Below are 25,047 nucleotides of genomic sequence, written 5' to 3' on the forward strand. Positions count from 1 at the left end.
CGTCCATACCAAAAACGCATGAATGAGACATGAAAATAGGATTCCTTTTAAGGGGGGAAAAGGCATCCATGGCATTAAGGCATATATTCAAGGAAATGTGATTTTTCCACCTGCAGGACAGGGTTTGGTGGTTGGGGGTTTTTTTTGTTGTTTTTTTTTTGTGTTTTTTTTTTTTCTTTTTTTAGCCTCAAAACGATTGTAAGCTAGCTTTAATACCATGTCCAACTGTTTCAAACTAAAAATTGAAGTCCCTGTGAAACATATGTCTATGAACTAGCTTCAAAGTGCTCCTTTTCACCCTTCCTAAGAACTGAAACCATATTTAACTGCAATTTCAGACTTTTTATCTCCCTTCCCAGATGGTAACCTGGATTTGCCCCAACACTTGCATGCAAAAACTAATAGAGCGCGAAGTTACAATTTTCCATATATATATGTGAAAAGTATGCATTGCAGAAAAGCAGTTTCCTACTGAAATCGCTTTCCCGTCTTCTCGTCTGGTGCAGCCTCTTGAAATATCACCAGGATAAAATATGGCTTTAAAAAATACAGCTCTTCTGTGCCCTTGCCTAAGCATAGAATTACAGAGAGCATAAGCCAACACTTCAATCAGTGCACTCAGTTAAAGTTCATCGTCTTAAGCACGTCAACTTTTTGTCTGTTTGAAGATGGCAATCATGATGTCAAGGTCACTTTTAGGTCTTTGAAGTGAGCGTGAACCTTTAGCCTACAACTGATCAGGCACTACAGGCAAGCAGGAGGAATTTTACTTTAAGTCCTCCTTTAAACGGTACTTTTCTTTTACACAAGCAGAAAACAGCTTAAAACAATGTGCAAGATTTAAATTTACACCCTTATGGCCTACAGCACACACAGATGCTAAACCAAGTGATGCTCATACAAGCTTGCCGTACTATCACTCAGATACTCTGCCTCCTCAAAAACCAGATCCCCCTTTCAAGTGAAAATTAAGGAATTACTTCTTTAGGACAGGGAACCACTTGAGCCACGCTGTAGTCAGGGCTTTCCCCTCAAAGGTTCTGATGTTATTCCAGTATGGAAGTGGAGCTATAAATACACTGAAAGGGCAGTTATGTGGAAAAAAGCTAGCATATTTAGGGACTGATTTATGGTATTGATTTAGGAGGGCAAACTCTTGCTTACAACTCTGTCCATTAACAGACAGCATAACTGCACATGATTTAGAGTCTAAGTGAGAAATTTATTCAAACTTTAAAAACATTAATGCTGCTCTTAATTCCTACTCATTGGTAAAGCAGCATCCCTGTGAATATACACATACACGTGGAGGATCGGCCAAAAATACAGCCCGCGTCCAATCTGGCAGGGAAGCACAGCCCTGCCATGACCCATCAGGACGTTCTCTTTGCAAGTGCGATCCCATGTCCTTCACGTGAACAGGCGTTTTGCCACTGGGAACCAGAGAATGGGCTATCCCAAATATTATTTTTTAATTTAAAAAGAGTCTCATTGCACCAGCTTCCTGACATTTAAAAAAAAATTGTCCATAACAGCAACAGTTCTTTGAGAAGAGGTTGTTAATCGCTAACAGATGAAAATAACAGGGTCACATCAAGACCCATATTTGCAGATTCTCAAACAAATCTGAAGGTTTAGCTGCTTAAAAAAAAAAAACAAACCAAAACAAAAACCCCCACTGATAACTGCAAAGGCCATTTCTATTTAAACACTGCCTGACTGGCTAAATGAAGATTAAAAAGAGAAGGGGGGGGGGGGGGGGGACCAAAACACCAAAACAAGGCCCAACATTTTGTACCAATTACACAGATGCCGTGAAGCGACCCGGGTGCCAACGGGAAAGGGCTCGGCAGAGGTGAGTCCTATTCCTCCTACGTGACTTGACAGCCTCCCCGCCAGCACCGAGGAGCCCCGGCGCACAACAGCACCGCTGCTGCCCTGTCACGAAATGTGCCCTCTCAGCAAACGCGCTCCATTTTCCTGCGAACTCCGTGTCAGCTCCGCTACAGCCTCCAGCTAACGCAGCGACTCCTGAGCAACAGCAGGATGAACTTCAAGTAAGGAAAAGGCACTTTTGTTGCAGCTCCCTCCTCCACCCCCCCCTTCTCCCCGATGCAGAGGGCTCCCGTCCCAAGGGCGAAGGCCCCCCCAGCCCCGGCGGGGAGGGCTCCCGGGGCATCCCCGGCTCCCGGCCACCAGCTCCGGCCGCTCTCCCGCCAGGAGCCGCCTTCGGGGCCCCCGCACCGAGCCGAGCTACGGGGCTCCCCCTGCCCTCCCCTTCCATCAGGCACCAGCACCGGGACGGCAAGTGTTTACGTTTAAAAAATACATATATACCGAGCCCGGATCCAAAGGGAAGACGGAAAAACTCCGCCCCCCTCCCTCTCCCGACTCCCTCGGAAAGGCGATAAAAGCAGGGCAGAAACATCTGACCGCTCGGCGCCCCTTTTTTAAGGGGGAGATTTAAAAAAAAAAAAAAAAAAAAAAAAAAAAAAGAAGGAAAAGAAAAAAAAAAGGGGGGAGAAAAAAAAAAGGGAAAATAAAGGGTCGGGAAGCCCCGCGGGACGCACCGAGCAGCAGTCCCGGCCGAAACGGGGAGGCGGCTCGTCCGCGGCGCCGCCGGCGGGCCCGGCCGGGAGGGACCGCGCGGGGAGGCCGGGCCGGGCCGGGCGGGAGCGGGAGGCGAGCGCGGAGCCCCGCCGGGGGAGAGGCGGGGAAGGGAGGGGGGGCGCGGACCGCGAGTGGGAGAGGGCACTCACGTAGCGTTTCAACTTCTTCTCCGGTGGGGACTTTCGGAGCCAGCCCGAGCAGACCACCTCCCCGCCGCTCATGGCTGGGCCGCCTGCCCGCCGGGGCAGCCCTTCTCCTCCTCCGGCAGCAGCGGCGCCCGGGCCGGGCCGGACCCAGCCGAGGGAGCCCCGAGACGCGGCGGCAGCACCGCGCCCGCTCCGGCCTCCCGGGGCTGCGGGGCGAGGGAAGGGGAGGGACGGGGGAGCGGTGTGTGTGTGTCTGTCTCTCACGCACAACAACCAGCCGGAGCGAAGCGGCGAGCGGGGCTGAGGCGGGAGGTTCCCCCCTTCCTCCTCCTCCTCGCCGCCGCCGAGTCACACGAACATCGGGAGAGACGACAGGGGCGGCCGCCGCCCCGCCGCAACTTCGGCTCCGGCGTCCCAGGGCAGGATCCAGCCGCCGCCCCGCCTCGGTGGCACCGCCCCCCGCTCCGCCAGGACCCTCCCGCCGGGGAAGGGCCGCGGGGGGCTTCCTCCCCCGCCGCCGGGCCGAGCTCAGCGCCGGCCGCCGCGGCTGCCCGGGCTCGCTCCTTCCCCTTCTCCTTCCTCCTCCCCTTGCGCCGGGAGGAGGGGAACGGCCAGCGCTCCTGCCTCCTTCGCCTTCACCTCCGGCGGGAGGCGGCCGCGGCTGGGTCTCGCCCCGGGGCCGGGGCCGGGTCCTCGCCCTCCCGGCGAGCGTGGGAGGGGTTTGCCCTGGTATTCACGGCGTCGCGTCCCCCCCCCCCGCCCCCAGCCCACTTTTCTCCACAGCGCCGACCGCCGCCACCAGCCGAGCGGCGGCACCTCCCCTCCCCGCCGCGCCTGCCCCCGCCTCCCGCGCCGCCCCTCCGCTCCGCCGGAGCCTTTTCAAACAACAAGGGCCGGCAGGGAGGGGAGGGAACGGCGCCTCCCAGAGGGATCCTGGGAGCTGTAGTCGGCGGGCGGCAGCGGCCCGCGGGGACTGCGGCGGCGCGGCCGGCGGCGGGGCACGGGGCCGGGCCGGGCCGGGACGGGCCGCCGGGCGCCGGCGGAAGAGAGCAGGGGTGAGGGGGGAGCCCGGCCCGCCGCCCCAAACCCGCCCCAACCCCCCGGGGGGGGGCGGTTTGTTTTCGGTTGTGAAGGACGGGACGGCGAAGCGGGTGGCGATTTGAATAACAAACATTAAATCGCGGCTGAAATCGTGATTCTTTGAAGGATTTATTGGGGGGGGGCACCAAAAACCAACCCAAAAAGCCCTATAAAAACTGCATTAAAAACAACGCGGCAAGAGTAAACTCCTCTTAGCGAGTCTGAAACTGCCTTAGCAAAAAAAAAAAAAAAAAAAAAAAAAAAAAAGTAGTTAAAAAGTTGGTGTGTTAGCGCAGAAAGGCGAAGCGCCCGGTCCGGTCCTGCCCGGAGCCGGTTCCCGGGCGCGGGGCGCGATGGCGCTGCCCCGGTGAGAAGCTGCAACGAGGGCCGGCCGCTGACAGCCGGGAGGGGTTCGTTAGGGTGGAACCGTCGGAAGGATATTTTACATCTGCCTGGAACAGCCCGCGCCCGCCGCTGCAGACCCCTCACACCCCCCGAACCCCTCCGCTCCACAGCACCCTGCCGAAAACCCACCAAAAAAATGAAGTGAAAAATCAAGTTTTGGCCGCCCGCGCCTGCTTATCGATCTGCGGCATTTCTTGTATTTTTTTATTTTCTTTTTTAAGTGGCGTGTCACTGGGCTGCGAGGCTGGGCCCAGCGGCGCTTCCCCGAGAAAGAGCCCCAGCCGCCGGTGCCGGGGCAGCAGCGGGGCGGCCCCCGAGCGGGCTCCGCCGGCGGCGGTGGCACCTCCCGCGGGCGAGGCGAGCGCCGCCTCCGCTCCTGCCGCCGGGAGGCGGCGGGGATCGCCCTCAGCCGGCACACCGGTACGCCCATGCCTTTTCTCACCCCCTCTTTCTTTTCTGGCTGAGGGCCGGGCCGTGAGCCCCTCGGGGCAGGCCTTTCTGCTCTGCCTACGCATGGATAAATAACCGCGCCCCCCCGCCAAAAAAAGGAGGAGAGTGATATGCAGGGCAACCCTAAACACTATTCAATAAAAAGGAAATATCAAACTCATTCAACATCGCCGTTCGTGCTCTCTGTCTCTTCCACTCTGTCAGAAAAGATCTCCAACTAAATATATATATATATATATATTTATTATTTTTTTTTTATTATTTTACAGATTACTTAACTGCAGGCTTCTGGCATGGGACCGCTGTGGTGGTTGTTAGCACCGGTGCTCTTCCACTGCGGAGAAATAGTCCCCCTAGTGAGTCGTTGTTGAAGGAAGCGCTGCGATGCTGCGATTAATCAAGGTATATTGCATTAAAAAGTTACAAAGCAGCGGTTGTAGTGGTTTAACAGGGCCATTTACAGAAATAACAGGAAAAATAAAGGTGAAAGCTTAGAGACATTAGAATCAGTGCATCAATTTCACCATAAATCTTTTCACAATAATTTCCATTAATTCTTGAAGCATTATGACAGGTAAAGCACTATTAAGCACTAAAAGAAAGACCATGATATTTTGCCAAAAACATCTGAAAAAAGAAAAACGGTGAATGTTGGCCTTTATCAATGTTAAAAGTGCACAAATCCTAGCATCCAAACCATCCTGACGTACATTTCTGCACATCATCACTTCAGCTGCCTCAGTGGGGCTATTGGAAAGAGTAAAAAAGTGATTTGATGCGTGCAGTTGGTAAGCACGAACTCAAACTGTACTGTTAGGTTTAGATTTCAAGCTGGGTTTCAGTATAGCTCTTTTTTTAAACCACTAATGCCATTGTTTAAGCATCTCAACATTTGAGATTATCCAAGTGTCAGATAAGACCACAAAATTTTCCAGTTCCCTTTAGAAACCCGAGACGATTTAGTATTGTCAGAGCAAGAGCATGTAGAATCAGTGTGAACTTACTAAAAATGCCATTGGCATTAGGGTGTTGTAGCATGATCCAACGGTTCATTTAAATCCCATTAATTAACTCGTGTCTGGAGGGCTAATCAAAGACATCCAGAGTCTTTTGGCTTACGCAGACTCTATGGAGGCACCAACCAAACAAGTTATCTGGTCCAAAGACACAAAATTATCCCTGAGGTCAAATTTCAAAACATTACATTTGTATTTTAAAACACACTGAAACCAGTGTTACCCTGGAGTCCGGCATTAGTTGTCATATATTCGTTTGTCAATTCATTTTCTTGAAAATAGCTATCCAGAGGCAAATTTTGTGTGGGGGATTCATCCCTGCCATATAACGATAAATCGTAGGTTAAGGAAAAGGAGTTAGTGTCAAGAATAGCGATAAATAATAAGTAATAAAAACTGCCTTTTAGACTGTACCTTGTTGTTGAGCCTAATCACAAGCCCCAACACGGGACATAAAAATGTTTTATTGGATTGTTGAATTGAAGAAAATAAAATATAGCAAAGAAAGATTTCCAAATGACTAGATAAGGTGTTGCTTGATGGACTGCTCCCTTTCTAGTCATGACGGTGGATTTCCTTTTCTGCTTTCAACTGTTTGAGTTACCCATTTTCAGTTCCACTGGTGCTTTCACTAATCGTCTCGAGAGAGGGCTGCACGTAGCTGTACCCCTCTTCCCAAGTAAGTGAATGGCTACCAAAACCAAGAATATTAATACTGTGGATTTCTGTGCATTACCAGCAATGCTCCGTAGTTCATAATTTAGATATCCTGTATTAGCGTAAACCAAAGCAATTAAGAATACTAATGAAATGCATAAACAGCACAATATTTAGGTCTGACCCTTAACATCTGCATATTTACAGCTGTAAAACTGTCTATGAAGAGAGGTTAGCAGGCACAACTGAAATAATTATGCCCGCCAGTTTCTCCACGTAGAAAAATCCGTACACTCAGCTAAATTAGGTTAGGGCGTAATTTCCTGAAATTAGGATACAAGTCGCAAAGACCTCTGTCAAGAATGAATGTTTCAGTTAGTTTGCCTGCTACAGTGTTGTTCTGAAAGTTTAAACAACACTAAGCCTGCTCCATTTTGAAACTCCCCTGCCATATGGCTTGTGCTTGGAAGTACGGATACTCCCCGGGGCAGTCACTGCGGGCGGGACTGCTGTAGCCCTACGTCAGGACACGACCACCCTCTCCCCTCGCTTTGTCCCCACGGGTTATTTCTGTACAAGCGTGCTGTTACTCAGGAAGCCCAGAGGATAACGGTCCTTTGAGCTCAATTAATTGCACTACGGAGGTCTTTTGTGTTTCTGTACAAGGCCGGTCCTGGAGGAAAAAGGATTTTCTTTGCCTTGCAAGTGTATCAGCGATGGCCTAAAAAGCTGCAGAGGTCTCATTGTGCCCGCTAGGATCAATCTCGCTCTTGTGCTTTGCAGACAGTCAATGTTTATGAGGAATTGCCACCTTATTTTTCAAACGAGGTTCCCTTGGTTTAGACCCTCTTTTTGTTTTTTTAGTAGCAGCAAGAAAACAATCAACAGCCCACAGCCGTTTTGCAGCCGATTGGGTTACTGAGGGTTTTTTTTTTTCCCTATTTTTAAAAGGGAGCATGCAATTGGCAGCTGCTAGTGGCCGAGAAGAGGATGTGCCCAGCAGAGCAGCCAGAGAAGGGAGCTCAGAAGGGATCCATCCTCTCTGCCTACAGCACCAAAACCACTCCATGCCCAGCTACTGCACCGTTGCACGTGTTCCCGTTTCTGAATCCCGCATAGCTGTTGCCATCCAAAACAGTACCCGTTTTGTGACTGGATACTGCGACCAACTACGCAGTACAAAAAACGCTGAATAAAATGCGCTTCGATCAGCATGGTGACACTGTGCCCTGCTTATGTGGCGACTCCACGCGTGGTCATGGTGCTCGTGCCACCTTCCAGCTCATTGCACTGGAGTTCAGGCCCCTCTGACAGTGGTTTCACCTCAGTTACCACCTTCCTTCCACGAGCACGTGCAAGATGCCTTGATTACTCCATTGACTTTGTGTTCTTTCACCAGTGCGTTCCAAAGTGTTTGAAATGGGTTCTCCAAAATTTTGGAGTAGACTATTTATATACCTCACCAGATAAAGTAGGTCATGTGGAAATCCATTTGCCTCTGGTTTGCCTGCCAAGCCGCCTTGAAAAAGGAAACAGGAGCTGATAGGAGAGGAGATTAAACTCATATGGGTCTGTTTTTAAAAATATAAATTACTCTAATTTCTCATGCAAATAGCTTAGAAATTCTGGACTCGCATAATAAGAAACTGCTTGCTACGGCTCCTGACCTTGTATTACACTTACAGTATGAAAACGTGTGCATTCCTCTGGAATTTCACATTGCAGTCACAGTCAGCTGTGGCTCCTGCTGGTGATCCCTAAACTCTTCTATTTGAAAACAAAATTTGTGCTTCATTATGACACAAGAGACTTAACACTCTAATAAAAAAACCTAATCAAATCATTAAAAATTAATTTAATAAAAAATTTTGCATGCCAACATCTTTAGGTATTTACGCAACAATGAATCAGTGCAAAAAGATTCTTTAAGCTTGAAAAAACCTGCATTAAGACATTTGTTTTCATCATTTCCCTTTTGATTTCAGAAATATTCCCAGGTAAATGTAATCTAGAGTTATTTTGGTCAGTTCATGGATGACATTATCTACTGTTTCTTTTAGATTGTAGTTATTTAGATTATTTGGCAAAGAGACTGAGGAAAGTAATACAAAATAGACATAATTAAATTAGATGACTGTATGTCCACACACTTCAGGGTTGTTTACTGATTGTTAAGCTACCCCTTGTCTCTATTCTATTATTCTTTTTCATATTGATGTAGGCAAATAAAGGCAAGGGTATACTGCAGAACTCGTGCAAAAAAGGACCAGTTTTCAGTTCTGCATTGGTGTAACAGATTGAGATTTCCTTTGTGACTTTTGTAGAAAACTCTCCTTCCCACTTCTGGAATGGAAATTCACTGGTAAATGTTTGTCCTCTGTTTTTTTGCCAGGGGATCAGTTGACTACCTTACTTCACGCAAGGGAATTTCCCTTTACTTTCTAGACTAGGCAAGGAAGAAGGAGCAGGCTGGCTGGTTGGCCAGCCATGCAGAAACTTCCTCAGGTCTCTGCTGTTCAAAAATTAATCAGCAAGATTTTCCCTCCATAAGGACAATAACTTTGCACCTATCCTCGTGTACTGAAAGTGCGTGGACATTTTCTATTATAGGAAGCATTTTACAAGTTCAGCACAATGGAAACTTAATAGTTCAGACACGTTTGGTTTGGTCTTGTAATAGAAATAAGAATTACTGTAGAGATGACCATGCTTTCAGGAAAAAAATGAATGCGTGGTCGTGTAAGAGACCAATACTCCAATGCTATGCATAGTCAAGAAAGCATCACCCAAGATGTTTGGTTGAGCATGGTTTGTCCTGCAAAACACAAGGTGGAAGATGCATTGAACACCTCCCAAAAGAGAAATTCACTGTAACGTAGAATATCGGGGAGCAAGTAAAGGCTAAGAGGCAGCAAATATGAGGACATTGCAGGCTGGTGGTTTCTATCACAGCATAAAAAAAAGCAAACTCATATCAGAGAATATTTTGGTTAGAGAGCCTTTTCATACAATACAACAATTTCAATCTGATCTTTTCTGGCGAGAATTATTATCTCATCAGGAGTGCACCGTAGTGGAGTAAAGCAGACTGCCTCAGCTAAGCGAGTGGAACATAAGGTATTGCCTGAGCTTCAATTACATCTTCCAAACGTTTCTGTGCTCCTCAAACCAGAAAGAAAAAACCAGTTTGGAGCTGGCAAGTTAGAGAACGTGTAGTGCCACTGTCACGGAAAGAGAAACGCCTGGCCCCGAGGTCACACAGTGTCCGAGACAGCGTAAAAACATGTAAGAGAAAGAGGATGGCAGGAGGACAGTGGAGCCACAGCTGCTTTTTGGGGATGTCTTGGGCCAAGTCCAGAAAAAAGGGGAGGAAGGGACAACTACGTGTAGTTTTACAAGTAGCATCAATGATCAGGTTCACAGTTTAGGGAGATTGTTCCTTTTCTCTTGCATTATTTCCAGTACTTGTGGAGGACGATCAGAGTTGTCAGTAATACACAATGAGATGAGTCTGAGGGATAGTGGAGAGAAAAGTTCAAGACAGGTAGGGACTCATTCTTGCCGACGCTGCAAAATTCAGGTGAAATCTGAAGAGCTCAGTAAAAGCTACTAAGATAAAAACGCTTTCCTTCGTCTCCTTGCCACAAAGTGATGCCTCTGACATTTTTCAGTGGAGTGAGGATGTTAAGAGGCTTTGTTCCTTCTGCGGCTCCTCAGTTGTGTAACAGAAATGCCACGCTCCCCTTTCTTCTTCCAGGCACAAACAAATATTTTAATCAAAAAAAATACAGGATGGGAAATTTTTTTTCTAAATTACAGGTGAATAGATACAATGTTCTACTTGTATTAAAAGCAAAAGTTTAAGTTTCCTACAAATCACCATATATTCTCTCCTGTCCCTGTCCCTCCACCTGCCACTGTCTCCTTGAGGATAACAATATCCCAGTTCACTGGTTTCGCCATCACCTTGTCCACAAGGTCATCCAAGGTGGTAAGAAACAAAACTGTTGCTTACTTGATCAGCCACACAACTCCGATATTGATATGTGAAGAGTCACCGCAAACAATTCACTAGCAAGGCACAGTTTGCAAAACCCATGAATTAAACTGTTCATAGGAAACTTATGATCAGGTGAAAGAGCTACATTTGACCCCAAAATAAATATTTTCCGCTCATTGATTCGCCTACCTCTACTGGAGACTATTACATCGTATTTTAAAGGATTTAATGTCACCATTTTTCCTAGAGTATAAATCTTGTGCTGATCTATAAGCTGTCCATATTTACTGTGGGCTTTCACAGACAGATAGCTCTGTGGTTTTTGAGATGTAAGCCTTTAGTAAAGGATTCGGTATTTCAGGAACGAAATATTTATTTTTACAGATTCATTTTTATGGTGTAGCTATTATGGCATAATCTTGAATCGGTCGCTTTGTTTGCTGCGTGCTGAAATCTGTTCCAGAACAGTAACTGTTGCAGGCAGGCAGTCACAGGCATTCCTGCCATTCAGTGTCTGTTACACAAATACCATAGGAAAAAGGCATTCCACTGAGGTTCATCCTAGGGCCGGTGGTGTAGGCCTAAGGTATCATTAAGGTCTTTCATCACATGCACTAAATATTTCACAAAGTGATCCTCTGGTGTTTTTTTTCCTGAGGAAAAAATAAAACTTTTAGAATTAGGATGTTAAAAAAGCAATTCATATCATAATTTTGCTAAGTATGGGGTTTTTTTTAGGGTAGCACCTACTAGCATTCTCTTTAAAAATGTTAATTTTTTTAGTGCTTCTTCTTCCCAGTGTTTTTAGATTGCTTGAAAGCTTCCTCTGGGTATTCCCGTTCCTCTGGAAGCTGGACGTGTTGGCAGTGTTTCCTTTCTATGTGGAAGTAATCAGTGATCCAAACAAAATCCTCATGGAAAACAGAGAGAAGGATGCAAACAGAAAAACATTGGGTAAGCTGTGGTTAACTCACCTCCTCAGAGCATGGGAAGTGGGGGGGAACTGGGGGGCTGCTGTGCCATGATCAAAACAGTGCAAACCAGCAGCTCGAGACTGGCCTGTAGACAGCTGGTGTTTTTAGCCAGACTCACAGCAAGTCAACCCTTCCCGTGCCAGGTTCTACACCGCTAGCAGAGACTGACAGCAAATAAAAGCAGATAACATGGCCAGACATTATTGGATTACTTCTTTGGTTTAATCACAACATTTCCTCCAATGTGCTGCTGCTCGACACTTTAGGAAGAAGGAGAGAAGGAAGAAATAGCTCTTTTTGACACATTAGCTCTCCAAAAGGGAGAAACTTATCCATAAAGGAGAATGGCTTACCCACAACCCCATATGCAATATTTTGTACCAAACATAAAGATTTAAGACCAGCATTGCACTCTGCCTAGTGGGTAACTTCACAGAGAGTGTGTCTGTTTGTCTGGCAAAGTACTGACTTTTTTTCTTCAGAGAGTGCGTTGCTGAAGAAAACTTACTGTGATGCTTGTTGCTTCTTAATATTTCTAAGGAGTTAATTTCCTAATTGCCGCCTTAACATTTCTAATGTGTGCATTTTCTACATAGAGGCAGCACAAGGCTTTGCAGTAACGTAGACAAACTCAAGTTTTGCCTTCCCACAGATAAGGACAAAAATGGCTTAGACTGTCTGCACCCTCAGGAGCAGCAACCTCCAGTTTAGCAGGAAAGACAGACTGCATGGCCAGAACGAGGATGGGTGGCCGGGAAGGCTCAATGGGAAGTTTCAGGAGGTTGAGAAACATTGCTGTGGATGGGAAGGGACTCTGTCTCTCTCCCCTGGCCAAGAACTTTTCCCATCTCATCGGAGGGACTGAAAACCAAGGTAGAGGTCGGAGGAAACAAAACCCCAGTTCACTGATCAGGCCATCACCTTGTCCACAAAGTCTACGTTATCCAGCACGGTAAGAAGTAAAACTGTTGCTTACTTGATCAGCCACACAATTCCAGCATTGAGTGTTGGAGAGGGTGAGTGACAGGGTGCTCACGACCCTGTCAAGAGGCTGTGCCTTGCCAGGGGTGTGAAATCAATGCAGCACCTCAGCTCACTCCCCTCTGGAGAGGAAGAGAGAGGTTTCACTCTTCTTCACACAACTTCACTCTCTTGCTGTGGGAGAGGGGTGTTGTGACCTGTGGGAGGACAGCGGGAGGGTGGAGGGGCCAGGCATGTAGGGATAGCCAAGAACCGAAACAAGAGGCAGCGGGGTTGGAGCCAGACATACAAAGATGGAGGGCGATGACCCATCTATCGCCATCCTGTTCTCCCAAGCAACTGCCTGTGCGCAGTCAGCTCACTCTCTGAAAGCTGTCCTGCCCCTCATGTTTTAAGCTGTTGTGAGACTTTCCATGAGAATAACATGTCTGTTATTACATGTATGTAACACTGCAGTCATTTAGTATGTAATACCTCAGTCACATAGCAGGAAGACCTGAGTTTGCAACAGTAAATTCTGTGCTAATCCTTGGCCTCCCACAGACAGCAAATTAGAAATAATCAAGCATTTTGATCAAAAAGGCGGGAAGTCGGAGACTTCTTTCTGTAAACAGCTTGGGTAGTGAGAGAGGACAGGTAACACAAAATAACCCAGCAAGCTTTCAAACTTTTGGACAGCTACAGACTTTAAGAGAATATGAGAATTCTCCCTTTTTTTTTTCTCCTTTTTTTGGCAGTGAGCCCGCGACTTTTGCTCCACATTAACCAAGACTCTTCCAGGAAACAAGCAGCTTTGGTGTGCCTTTCCCAAGACTTGCAGCGTGCCTTCCTGGTGTGCTGCGGCATGACGGAGCCTCATCACGTGCAATGGTACCTTCTCTCTCTTCCTGGCCCAGCTGCTGGTGAGTTTGCGGGAGTAAAAAATGAGGTGCTTAATCCCATTTCAGAAGGGCTCAACACACCTAATTGAGCAAAGCCAGATAGAGTAATAGTGATAATAAGCTAAAGTCTAATTTGTTACATGCATGTGCAAGCTTGATAAAGACCTACGTATGACCTAACCAAAGGTTAAAAGTGACTTGAAATCACTTCACATGATAAGGTGAGGAGAATTATCATAACCTCAGCTGTATTTTATGACCTTGATCACTTTTATGTCTGTCAGTGATTATACATCTCCATTTCTGTGGAGGAATCGGGCTCTTTACTGCAAAACAGCAACATTTGCACCACCATATTTTGTTCAATAAAGGTTTCACTTGCAAGAAGAGGTTGTTCTGTTCTGGGTATACAGTTAATCTCCTTCAGTGTAACACAGTATCTTGGTTCAATATAGCACATAATATACTTTTCTTCCGTTTGAAAATGATCCGGCTTCTACACTAAAATTTTCTGGCTGAAAATTGAAAAGTGTATAAACTGTATATAGTTCATATTTTCATACGAATGTATAATTACAAGCTCCCATAAAACAGGTTTATGAAATGTGAACTGTTCCTGACTAGTCATGTCAAAGTTGTTGCAATGGCTTATCTCCATTAGTTGCAACATCCTGTAATCTTAATAAGAACACAGTGACTTAAATTTCTAATAAAAACAGAGAATGAAAGCATGAAAGGTACCATTTTAAGAGTCTATTGATATTAATGGGGAACAGTGATTTTGCTTTAATTTTATTCTGTAGCAATCTAGATACACCATTCAGAAAACCACATTGCAGGCAAGTAAGGAAGATGTATTTACTGTAGGACAAGTGGATCATGTTATTAGTCAAGCAAAGACAAAGACAAGGTAAAAACCAAAAATGAAAAGTAAGGATGGGGGAAGTAAATAGAGCTGTAAGCTGAAGGAAAGCAGTGCCTGTATTGCCCTTAGGTTTTTTTGTCAGACTGTAAATTTTTTGAGGCAGGGAGTGTCTTTCTGCCCTGTGTTGAAATCTAACTCCAGGACTTCTCAGGCATTAAAGCTAGTTTCGTTCCTCCCAGGGGGACAGGAGGGGTGTTAGGATAAAAAGCTGTGGGGCAGAGTCCTGGGGGCTTGTACTCACTACACCTCCTGGCAGATGCAGGATTGGGGGACTGTGTCAGAGGCTCTTCTGCTTCAACTCCTTTCTGACTCACAGCAGGAATTTAGTATGACAGCAGTGGTCGTTATGGTGTTACAGAGATCTGGTAGAGAGAAAATACGCTATAAAACCATGTCTGTTTTGCATCCAGATCAGCCTCTTGCCATGAGCAACTGCCAAGCTTTCCCATGCCTGCTCTCACACTGCCTGTGTTTGTCCAGCTCAGTAGAGAGTCAGTCCTTGTTGCTACAAGCATGCAAACAATAATCAATAACAATGTGGCCTCTGATTTTGAAATGCTTAGAATAGCAATGTTTTGGGAAAAACCTCAGACAACGTGTAAAAATAAGACCTAGTGCTACAGGTCGGCTTTGTTGACTTTAAGAGTGTTATTGAATCTTGTATTTGACCTTTTCAAACGTAATGAAAGATTTACTCTAGCACACAGATACACGCTGTTCTGTCACACTTCTCCAGATGGACAGACTTCGACTGGTATAAGGTGAGCTATTTTGGGGGAGCACGCTGTGCATTGCAGGACTGGGGCACTGAATATGTGCGTAACAAACAGCATGCACACAGGCCCAGCTGTACCCGTGGCAGATGCTAACTTGTGCCAGCTTCGTATTTGCTTAAGCAACTGAAAGAGATGTGCTTGCAAATATGAAGTTAAAATACTAAAAAGTTCATGTGCAACTGTAAATCTTCTCTTACACGACCCTACATCTGTACTGCTGTTTCCACAAAGTCCCTGCCAAAATCTCAGCATAAAAAAAGCAATGCCCTGCCAGTTGCTGAAGCTAGTGAGAATTGAAGTAATTTTGCACTATACTAAACTGAGGGAGGAAAGTGTGTGACATGTTCTTCAAAGCTGCATAAAAACCAAGTGTAAATTTAAATAAGAGACCATATCATGGTGCAAAGTTAGTATTTGGTCTCAAGAAGCTGTAACTCAGCGTTTAAAAAATGCAGTTTCCTAAGTTTCTCTGAGGGAAAACAGCAAAATGAGAAACATGCTGCGTTTGCTGTTTCCTAGTCAAAGTGCCTAGACAGCACCAGAGCTGGGGAAGTGAAATTGCTTGGGGTAGATGGATCACACATTAAAAATATTATAAAACATGGTTGAAATGTCTCGGATGACAGTCATCCACTTAAACTCCTAGTTGCTGCATGCTCTACCTGAGTCTATTTTGAGGATTTAGAGAGACTCTGTGTGGTGGCACAGGCCTCATCCTAGTGCTTTTTATGGGGATGCATTTCATCTCAGTTGCATAACTGTCAACAGCTGCAGTCCATAATAAATGTCGTATATGACAGTTGTTAAATGGACCTTTCTCACTTGCTGCGATGTAACTGGCATGGAAAAGGTGGAAAGCACAGTAACTGGGAAGCAGCAAGTAACCATGTAACGCTTCAGACGCTGTATATATCTTTTCTATGTGAGGTGAAAATGTTTTTCACTTCAAGGCAGCATATATATGCTGACAGGAATTCAGTTTAAACACGAGATGCCATTGGTAAGAGGCCCCAGACACAAACACAGGCTCGCACCACGTTGTGATCTAGCTTTTTGGAATTTGTGACCTTCAGCTCCAGAAACATGGGCTTGGTAAGATAAGAAGAGCAGCTCTCCTAGCTTACCCGTAGATAGGGACTGATAAACACTAAGTAGTTTGGCATGCCTTTCTGCAGAGCGCAGGGCTAGGCATACATATGATATAATTACAGCGCAACTTCTTACGATGGTAGTTTTCATAAACCATCATCAACCAAGGCAGACCTCCCACATCAGGAAAGCCCATACATCACGGGAATCAGCAACATATCTATGGCAAAACAACACAGTTTAGAACGTCAGCAGCTTTCTAAGAGATCCAGTAAAGCAAATATCACTTTGAGTTATATGTCATTGCAATTGTATGGAACACCACTGAGGTGCACATGTGAGTATATCCATAACGATATTCCCGTAATCTTCCAGTGCATTACAGAAGGAGCTTTGCCCTGTGTAATCTCCTGGGCTTAAAATCATTTTCAGTATCCGCAGATATAATGAGCTTAGAAGACTGAAATAATCGATACTCTTTATTTATGTTTTTCTCATACACTGAAACAATTAATAAAGGTTTGCAAAGCCTTCATGGGCATGTTGTTACAGACATCAAGACCTGCTACTGCTGATGCAGCGGTGCAACTTGTGGGAGGGGAGGTATATAGCCCTGTAATGACATTTCCTCGGTGCTGGAGAATATACCATAGGGTAATCAAAATTGTAAGTGTGCGCAATACCAAATACTGAAACGGTTAAGTGCTAGTACTATTGCAGCACGTCAGTACTAACAGTGGTAGCTTTGTGCATTGTTCTGCATTGCTTTTTACCATTTATAGATCCTTCTGTACAGAAGTAAGGCAGTGGTAACCACATAGTGTCTGTTCATGGAGGGTGAATAGAGGTCATGCTGCCTTTGCATCCAAATTTCCGGACTCCTCCCTCTGTCCAGCTGAATGCCCTGCACCCTGGGGTCTGCTGTGGCACATAGGACCTGGGAGGCAAGTTGATGAAAGAAGAGGCTGGCCTGCGACACAGAGCTGTCTTCTGCAGAGGCTGTGGGGAGCTGGAGGTGCTGCAGGGCGCTTTGCGCCACAGCTTTCACCGTAAGGTGAAGTTTCCCAGGATGGATCCATGAAACCCCATGAGAACAGGAAGCAAAGGCAGACAGTCCCTCACATGGCCTTTGAATTCCACTGATCCTGTGTCATCCTAGTTGTACCGTGAGCCTTAGCGATACTTTTGATTTAGTATCATGACAGACTCAGATATCTGTCATCACTAATCTTCCCAAACAGTAAGCCAAGCCTGAAGTGCTGCTCAAGATTATCTCATTAGCTATAATCTTTCTCTAAAGCTAGCAGTAAGCTGTATCACATGCCATGGAATAAGTCGTTCTACCACGGTGTGTTATAGAGTGCTTATGGACTGAGTCTCATACTGACTTCGAGTTGCATCAACTCTTCTTTTTCTTTCCAAGAAGGAATATCTTTGCTTTGGATGAATGAATTACATATTGGCAGAGTGGATGATAACACTTTCTAGCTCAAAAATTAACACTGTTAATCAGACACTGTTTCACCAGCAGAAGGTTTAAAAATTAATACCCTTGTTACCACTGATTGCGCAGACTTTGGTGTGCACGCTGACAATGCATTTACACACAGTGGAAACCTCTGTTGGTGGAGGGTTTCACAAGTGAAGGCTCGGATTTGGGGAAAACGCCAGAGGAGAAACATCTTTTTGAGGAATCAGACATCTCTAGGAAGCTGCACATCTGTCCTCTGAGCTCTGGAGTGAACGAAACATGCCAGAAACGTGGGAACACCCAGGGGCCAAGATTTCCAGGATGAAAGGAGCATTCAGTTGCACCTTCCCTTAGCTCTAGCTACTCCCTCCACTTGCAACGGGGAAGGAGCAGGGCTAGGAACAGCCATCTGACCTAGCTACCACTAGAGGAGCTGCCTCCACCCGCAAGCACACTTTTACCTTGTGTTACACGGATGCAGTGGCAGTGAAGTCAATTTGGACTCGCTATCTAGACTCACTATTTAGACCACCGTGATTCATCGTCATTTGAACTGTGGGTTGCTCCGCAATGCCCCAGTTAGGGATGTGACAAGGCTTCTAGGCATAGGAATAATGCAAACAGCAAGAACACCTGCTGGACTAAAGCAGCATTTGGTTCTTGCTGTGCAAATTACATATATTTCATCTTCTATCTCCACCACGTTTAGCAATACACCGTACATCAAGATCCAAGCTGCACTGGCCAGACATGTCCTCTCTTGATATTTGTACCAGTCTTAACACCGGGACAGTTGAGGCCTCAATAACAAACAGAATGACGGCAATAAGTAAGAACAATGTTATATAATTGTATTTGGCTTGCTAACAATGTGCAGGTTGTCTGCGTATGCAGTGGTTTCCATCATGCGGTTCCTATTGCACAGCTTGATCACATCCTTGTGTGAGGACACGGCTGTGTTGTGCACTCAGCGCTGCACAGGAGCCACATCGTGCTCCGACCGGTCCCCTGGCTGGGAGACCAGAGCGGTGAGACATACCCGTTAGTGCACCTGCCTTCAACACAGATGAAGCACCAAGTGCTGTATCCACAAAATGGATGCATTGCACCCTGCTAAGACGGATTGGCTCTTTTTTTCTCATTCAAGTCATCAGTTCTTTTATGTGAAAGAAATCAAAGAAATCAGGATTGGGCTTTTTGGAATTGACTTAAAATAGCAAAAATCCAACCTAATACGATTTTTCCAATGATAAGCACTTCACGTCATTAATGAATAAGCACTTCTATACCATTTTGGAGAACTGCCACCATTAGGAAGTCTGCTTTCTTCAGAAGGAAGACTATTCACTAGGAAAGGAAAGGTCAAAGGCAATTATTTTGTCTAAACGATCATGACTATTTCTTTTGACAAGCACTACAACAATTTCTGGCATGGTTCTTGAACTGAATGAAAACCTAGCTTGAAAAGCCTTACCATTGAATGTTCGGAGTGTAATTTTCTATCCTGAGATTTTATTTTAGACCAGTATTGGAAATTAAAAAATAATGCTGTCTTGTTTCTTCCCGAAATGTACTAGCCAGTATCTCAGGGCTTCCCAGTTCCTTTCTTCTCCTATTGCCATCTGGAGAAAGCTCTGGAAGAGCTTATTTACTGGGAGGGGAAGGGTCTTTTTCAGACCCTTCTAACAAAGAAATTCCTGCTTAGTACAACAATGCAAAGTAATTAGCAAGTGTTCCTGATGGAAGATCATCTGAGACTATATCTCAGACCATCTGCACTAGAGACCTTACTAGCAGCAATACATTTAGGAATTTTGTTAATTATATGTATTTAAAACACACAATTGAAGAAGTAGCCATCCCTTTTAAAGCCCTACCTGATATTTCTCTGCTACTCACAGTACCTGCTTCTCACTTCAAAAATGGCATAGTGATAAGCTTTGTATGAGCTTTTCAGGTATATTCCCCATGTAAATTTACTGGAATACAATGGACTGTCTCCCCATTTAACCTGGGGAACAGGAGCGGATCGCTCTACCTCCTACCCCCAAGCTAATTTGAAGCCCGGCTGCTTTTATGCAGAGCGGCCCCAGGCCTGCCCCGTGCATCGCTGCACTCCTGCATCTCCCAATGAGCAAAAAAGGGCGTAGGGGATCACAGAAAAGCAGAATGTGTCGAGCCCTCGACTCTTCTGTGCATGAGAGCAAGTGATGGCAGCAACAAGCAGCACTTGCAAAGAAAATCTCAGCAGAAAATGCCTTAATAGTAATAATAATCATTTTTTACAGTCAAACAAACTGAGATTCTGCAATGTGATCATAAAACTGTGTGAGCTGCAGTTTTCTTTTCCCAAGGTTTTTCCGTTTCTCTCATCAGCTGTTTATATGTGAATGCTTTGCTATAAGAAGCCATGGGAGGAAGGTAACGTTCAGTGACTTGTACGTTAGACAAAACCCTGAGCAGTAGCTTGCAACAATGCGTCGCGCGAGGCATCTGCTTTGGGGTATGATAAACTTTTTGACTCCTGTTTCTTGATAAGAGGTGGGAAGACGCAGTACAGATTCTGCTGTAGGAGTTGTAAAGCAACCAACTACTTTGCCATTTACTTCCCACCCCCCTCCTTCTGCTCAGCATCCCCATTCCCTGCGCCGGTATACCTAACAACAATAGTAATAATAATAACAATAAATAGAAACTCCTTCACACACAGTCCTGTGAAATTACATAAAGCAAGCCAAAGCTTTATAGGACAGAACAAAACCAAGGGTGGAATAAAAAGCAGATGGGAATGCGGTTAATGGAGAGGAATATGTTTTTGATATGGGAAGGCAGCCTTGCTAAATTTTTGATCAAACATATCTGCACTTTCAATAGAAACCAAAGTTCGGGTGTGAACCCTGAGGCAATGCGTTCATATGAAAACATATTTTGCTTAGATAGTTCCCAAAGGCTAAATATGCTGACCGCTGATAATCCTTTGCAGTTGCTTCTGCACCTCTAATGTTACTGCCTGTAAGAAATGTTTGTAATAACATATTTGATAGTTTTAATTTCCATTAAGGAAACAATAAATCATGTCATAGGTTTCTGAATTCACACGCATGGGGAAGGAATGACTTTTCCGGGACAGGATTGTTTTCTATTTCTTCTCCTGCAGATGCAAGTCTGGCTGGTTCCAGTAATGAGCATGGAGCTAAAAAACAGTGTTTGTTGCCTAATCTCAGACTTCTGTGCTCTTACACAGCCCATGCTTCCAGAGACGTGTCAACAGGGGGACATCTGAGAGCCCCAGCTTCCACCCTTCTCTAAAAGGTCTGAGATTTCCTGGTTGCAGACAAAAGTTGGGAACGATGAATCCTAAGCCCCATATGGATGTACAATTTATCATTCAATCAGTCTCATGATTTAGGAATACTTCAAGGTAGCAAAACTATTTTCCCACCTGTTTCTTTGCCTCCTTTTTCATGATAGGGAGGAAAGGAGGAAAGGGAGGAAGGCACAGACTGAAATTTTATTTTACTTCTGTGTGAGCCGTGCGAGGGGAAAGGCTGGTAACTTAGACTCCTTCCTCCTCATTGCCCTCACACACATAAGGGCCAGGCTCGGTTTGGCTCCTAAGGCAGAACCAATCATGGTAACAATTTACTGAAAAATATGATGAAATAAGATCCTTAAAGCTGACAGTCCCTGGTGTTCAGAATTAATTAAAATATATTTTAATTTATGCAATAGCAGGAACTAGACTGCTCTCCCTTCCTCAAAAATACAAAAATAATAGGAGGCAGCTTCCCGTCAGCCAGAGCAAAAGATACTTTCTGCCTTTGGACCTCAGTTCCAGGCACCAGCACATTCCAGATTCTACTGGTTTTTTGGCCCACGTTACACGGACTCTTTATTGCTTGAGTTAATCTACTGGCTGGATTAAATTCTTGTTTTTAAATCCGAGAGCAAAATGGACAAAGAGAAATCCAAGAAGAAATTGAGCAAAACATGACACGGAGGTGAAATCTTGTTTTCCACATATAGGGCCAAATGTGAAGTCAGTGGAGTAACTTTGAATGTACAGTGGTGGAGCTGAAGGCAGGATTTGGCCCTTGAAGCCGTGGATTACTAGGTTTGGAAGAGAATGCTGGTCGTTCCATTGCAGCTTGGCTCTGACAAAATATGACTTCTGGACATAGTCCCAACAAGACGGGAATTATTTCAAACAATAATCGTTTTGTTTGCATAGCATAGGATTTCACTCAGTTATAAATGCATCTTTTAAATTAAATTTCCCTTGAAAAACAATGATTTAAAGAACAAAGTGGTTAGTTAAACTCAGGGTATTCTCGGTGAAATCTAGAACTTGGGGTGGGGGCTATTGGAAGCCCAAACTGCTGCTTTGTTTTTGCCATGACCACAAGAATAGGATGTTCAATCACAAGCAGAGAGTAAGTTGGCCTCATGGTTTCCTTTGCCTTTCCTGTAACAAGACAAAAAATTCACTGACAGCAATGGCACAGATTTTTTTTCTCTCTCTCTCCCCCCGCTCAGTGAGGACAGGCAAACCATGGCTTTCAAAACACTTAATCTGTGGACCACACACAGCCTGAGGTTAACGCTATTATTGCTCCTTTGTCAGGCCTTTTTTGTCTGCTCTGCCAAACAAATTGCTTGTTTCTTTATTAAATAGGATTCTTTTCCAGTAGCTGTCTCCCTTAACCTCAAAATAAACCCCTTCCCTAGAAGAGAAAGAGCAGCTGTGTACTGTTGTTCCCTTGGTGAAATGGCAGAGACAACATTTCACCAAGGGAAATTATGGAGTGTTCCCTGAGCCCCTTACAGAAAAGGCAAAGCAAACAAAAACTAAACATATTTTTCCTCTCACTGTGGGGCTGAAGAGTAAGTATATGGTACTCAGGTTGAACTCCAGTTACTCCAACTTCTTTAACTCATTTCAAAGACAACTGACCCTTCAGAAAGTAAGACTCAATTTAAAATAAGGCTTTTTTACAAAATATTAATTTCCTCTTAAATTAATACCTATCTATGAGATATAAGACACTCTATCTAGAAAGCGTTTCTGCTTTCTGGGATTTTTCAAGGAATGAGCAGGATGGTTATCTAAAAGAAAGATTTCTGCCTATGTGTTCAGAGTAGCTATCACTTAATGTATCTTTGGTCATTGTCAGCATTTCAAAGACTTCAGAAGGTTCCCTAAAATAGCTACAGGGCTATCATTACCTTCCCTCATTCAGTTTTCAGTTTACTACTCTTATGTTCATATTGACTCTCCTCATTTTAGTAGGGCTATGAAGAGAAGTTCCGGATCAAGGGGTCCAACTTTCTCTTTTTATTCTCCGTACAGTAAATTTCCTTCTGGTGCAGTCTTTTCTTACCCTTCCCTTTGTCTTCCTCTTTTCTCTCACCACTTTTGTTTTCCTTATTGCATATTAATCCCTCACTTGTTCATCTGCCCCATTACATATTTGATTCCATCTTCACTCTCGGCTGTTTGCTCTCATGATCAGCCGGTGCCTAACTTTCTGCCTCCGCATCACGTAGCGCTCCTGACTGTGCCGTCCATTTAGGGAGTCCTGTTTTCTCTCACGCTGGGAGCAGAGCACCCTCCAGAATGGTGTGGTATGGCTCGGTGTGAGCCATGGACTCCAGGCATCACCCCTTCTCTGTCCCTATGCTTAGTAGCTCTGCCCAGAAGGACTGGGGCTAATGAATGCACAGTCTTCATCTAATCAGATCAAGATCTGATTTCTTCTTTGGTTGACTGGCAGGTGACAGTTAAATCTTTCCTTTCAGACTCACTCAAGGATGTGGGAAATATTCTGATTTCTTCCATCTGGGATTTGTACTATATGAAAAAGATAATTCCTATTTTTCAGAGGGTATGCCATTTGGAAGCGTGGTGTATTCCCAAAAAAAGGCTATTTTTGCAGGGTTTTTCCCCTGGAAAGGACAACCCACATGCCAAATTTGGTTGGAAATGCTCTGATTAAATCCAAACTAAGTCAATTTCTTAACTTATTCTGGTTCATTATGCTGTGCTTTGAAGCCTGCTTTGTTCTGAGAAGAGGGGAAGCAAAAATAAACCAAAGCAAACTCCCAAGAACACAATAATCTATGTGTGTCACTGGGTGATAAGACTTTTCCCCTGCGAGACAAATGCGTGACAGACTGTACTGTGGAAGGTACACAGCAAGGCTACTGGCTGTGTTAAGACAGTGCTGAACCAAACACATGGGGAAGGAAAACGTAGTGACATCAGCACCGAAATATGGACTGATCCGAACGTGTGCAAACAAGTCATTAATGTCCTAATATGCAATATGATGTTTCTGTGTGAGGGAAGCTTATATTTATAGATGTTAGATGTATAGATGTAGAACAGAAGAGCTGTATGGAATAGCGGGAGTTTCTTCTCTTCAATGAGTAGATATGCAGAGGACCACCACAAGACCAACAGAGAAAAAAAAGAGCTTGTTTTTATCACACCCAACTGGAAATCACAGTATATTTCTGATAAGAACCCACTTGGAGTTAAAATCCTATTGGAGATACTGCAGAGATGTCATTTTGACCGCCTCAGCAGAACTGTTCGTCGTACAGGAGGTCAGAAGAGAAAGCATGGATCTGAAGGCCAGGCACCTGTTTCTTGAAGGAGGAAGGACGTGTCGGGGTTCGAGCCTGCCGTGAGCATTGCCTGATGCAAACTGCACGCTGCGGATCACACGGACGGCTTGTCGCTACTCGGTCCCCAGCAGGAGCAGAGCGGGACCCAGCCTTGTGAGCCACCAAACTGAGAGAAGGAAGTGGTGTCTTCTCTTCTGAAAAGGGAGCCTGGGAAAGCACCAGCCGGAGAGAATATACCAGAAAGCTTGTTGTGAAAAGCAATTGGCAAACAAAATGTTGATCTCTCCTGGTGTAGCTGGCTGTGTAGGTGTCTGGGAATTGGCTAAGCGGCTGGATGAAAGGAGTTGCTCTCCCTGAGGAGATACAAGCAGAGGAGTTGTAATAACTATATGATTTCCTTGATATTGCATGCAAATAATTTCTGTTCAGCAGAGCGAACTGCACCCAGGATATAGTGAAGTGAACAACAGAACCCAAACGATCATCCCTAGGCATGATCAAGTGCCTGCTATGAAATCACAGATGTGTCACCGAAAAGGGCAGGGAGCACTTTCAAGGGGAAGTTTCCCTGGCAGGTCTGAAGTAAGCTGTGTTCAGTACTGTCCACGGAAAACGCTGGCAGGCACAATCTCCAGGTGTCTCCCTGAGCTCATCACAAGCCTCCACTATCAGCAGCTGACAAGGGGGCAAGTTGTGAAATGAAAATGGCACGCAATTCTTTTTGTCAGTCACTGGCACAACGCATCAAATACCTGAGTCAATAAAAGTGGGTAGCAAGGAGCCATCACCAAATGTGGTAAAAACAAAATTCAAACGAGTTATTCTAAATAAAAGTAAAAGGCAAGCAATAAGTCACCATGAATAGCAGATCCAGCTAGCTTGGAATCATGTATGGCCAGCCAAGGAGGATGTTCTAAAGAAACTGAGGAAAAACTGGGAACAGCGTGTTCAGCTCG

General features: G+C 45.1%; 2 protein-coding genes and 1 long non-coding RNA gene across 13 annotated transcripts in view; 1 reads left to right on the top strand and 2 right to left on the bottom strand.

The window, feature by feature from the left end:
- GAB1 (GRB2 associated binding protein 1) overlaps positions 1-3,692 on the bottom strand; it is a 102,293-nt gene extending 98,601 nt beyond the window's left edge. The window contains exon 1 of one of the 8 annotated variants that reach the window (XM_087735655.1): positions 2,760-3,688. In XM_087735655.1, the coding sequence (XP_087591781.1) occupies positions 2,760-2,831 (72 nt within the window). In that variant the 5' untranslated portion in view covers positions 2,832-3,688. Of the gene's footprint in view, positions 1-2,759 lie in introns of all 8 variants that reach the window. The other 7 variants (XM_087735659.1, XM_087735658.1, XM_087735654.1 and 4 more) reach the window with 7 other exon arrangements.
- The window catches only part of LOC148051543 (uncharacterized), a 34,322-nt gene continuing 11,075 nt past the window's right edge, over positions 1,801-25,047 (top strand). The window contains exons 1-5 of one of the 4 annotated variants that reach the window (XR_015699498.1): positions 1,801-2,057; positions 4,961-5,093; positions 11,164-12,290; positions 13,057-13,221; positions 20,706-23,993. This is a non-coding gene — a long non-coding RNA (uncharacterized LOC148051543). Of the gene's footprint in view, positions 2,058-4,960; positions 5,094-7,315; positions 10,978-11,163; positions 12,291-13,056; positions 13,222-20,705; positions 23,994-25,047 lie in introns of those variants that run through there. The other 3 variants (XR_015699496.1, XR_015699495.1, XR_015699497.1) reach the window with 3 other exon arrangements.
- Positions 11,114-25,047, bottom strand: part of USP38 (ubiquitin specific peptidase 38) — a 68,582-nt gene continuing 54,648 nt past the window's right edge. The window contains exon 14 of the transcript XR_015699492.1: positions 11,114-14,487. The gene's annotated coding sequence lies outside the window, so the exon portion shown is untranslated. The remainder of the gene's footprint in view (positions 14,488-25,047) is intronic.

This window comes from Nipponia nippon, unplaced genomic scaffold (genome assembly GCF_047370975.1).
Source record: "Nipponia nippon isolate SJK-2023a ecotype South Korea unplaced genomic scaffold, ASM4737097v1 scaffold_6, whole genome shotgun sequence".
NCBI classification, from domain to species: Eukaryota; Metazoa; Chordata; class Aves; order Pelecaniformes; family Threskiornithidae; genus Nipponia; species Nipponia nippon.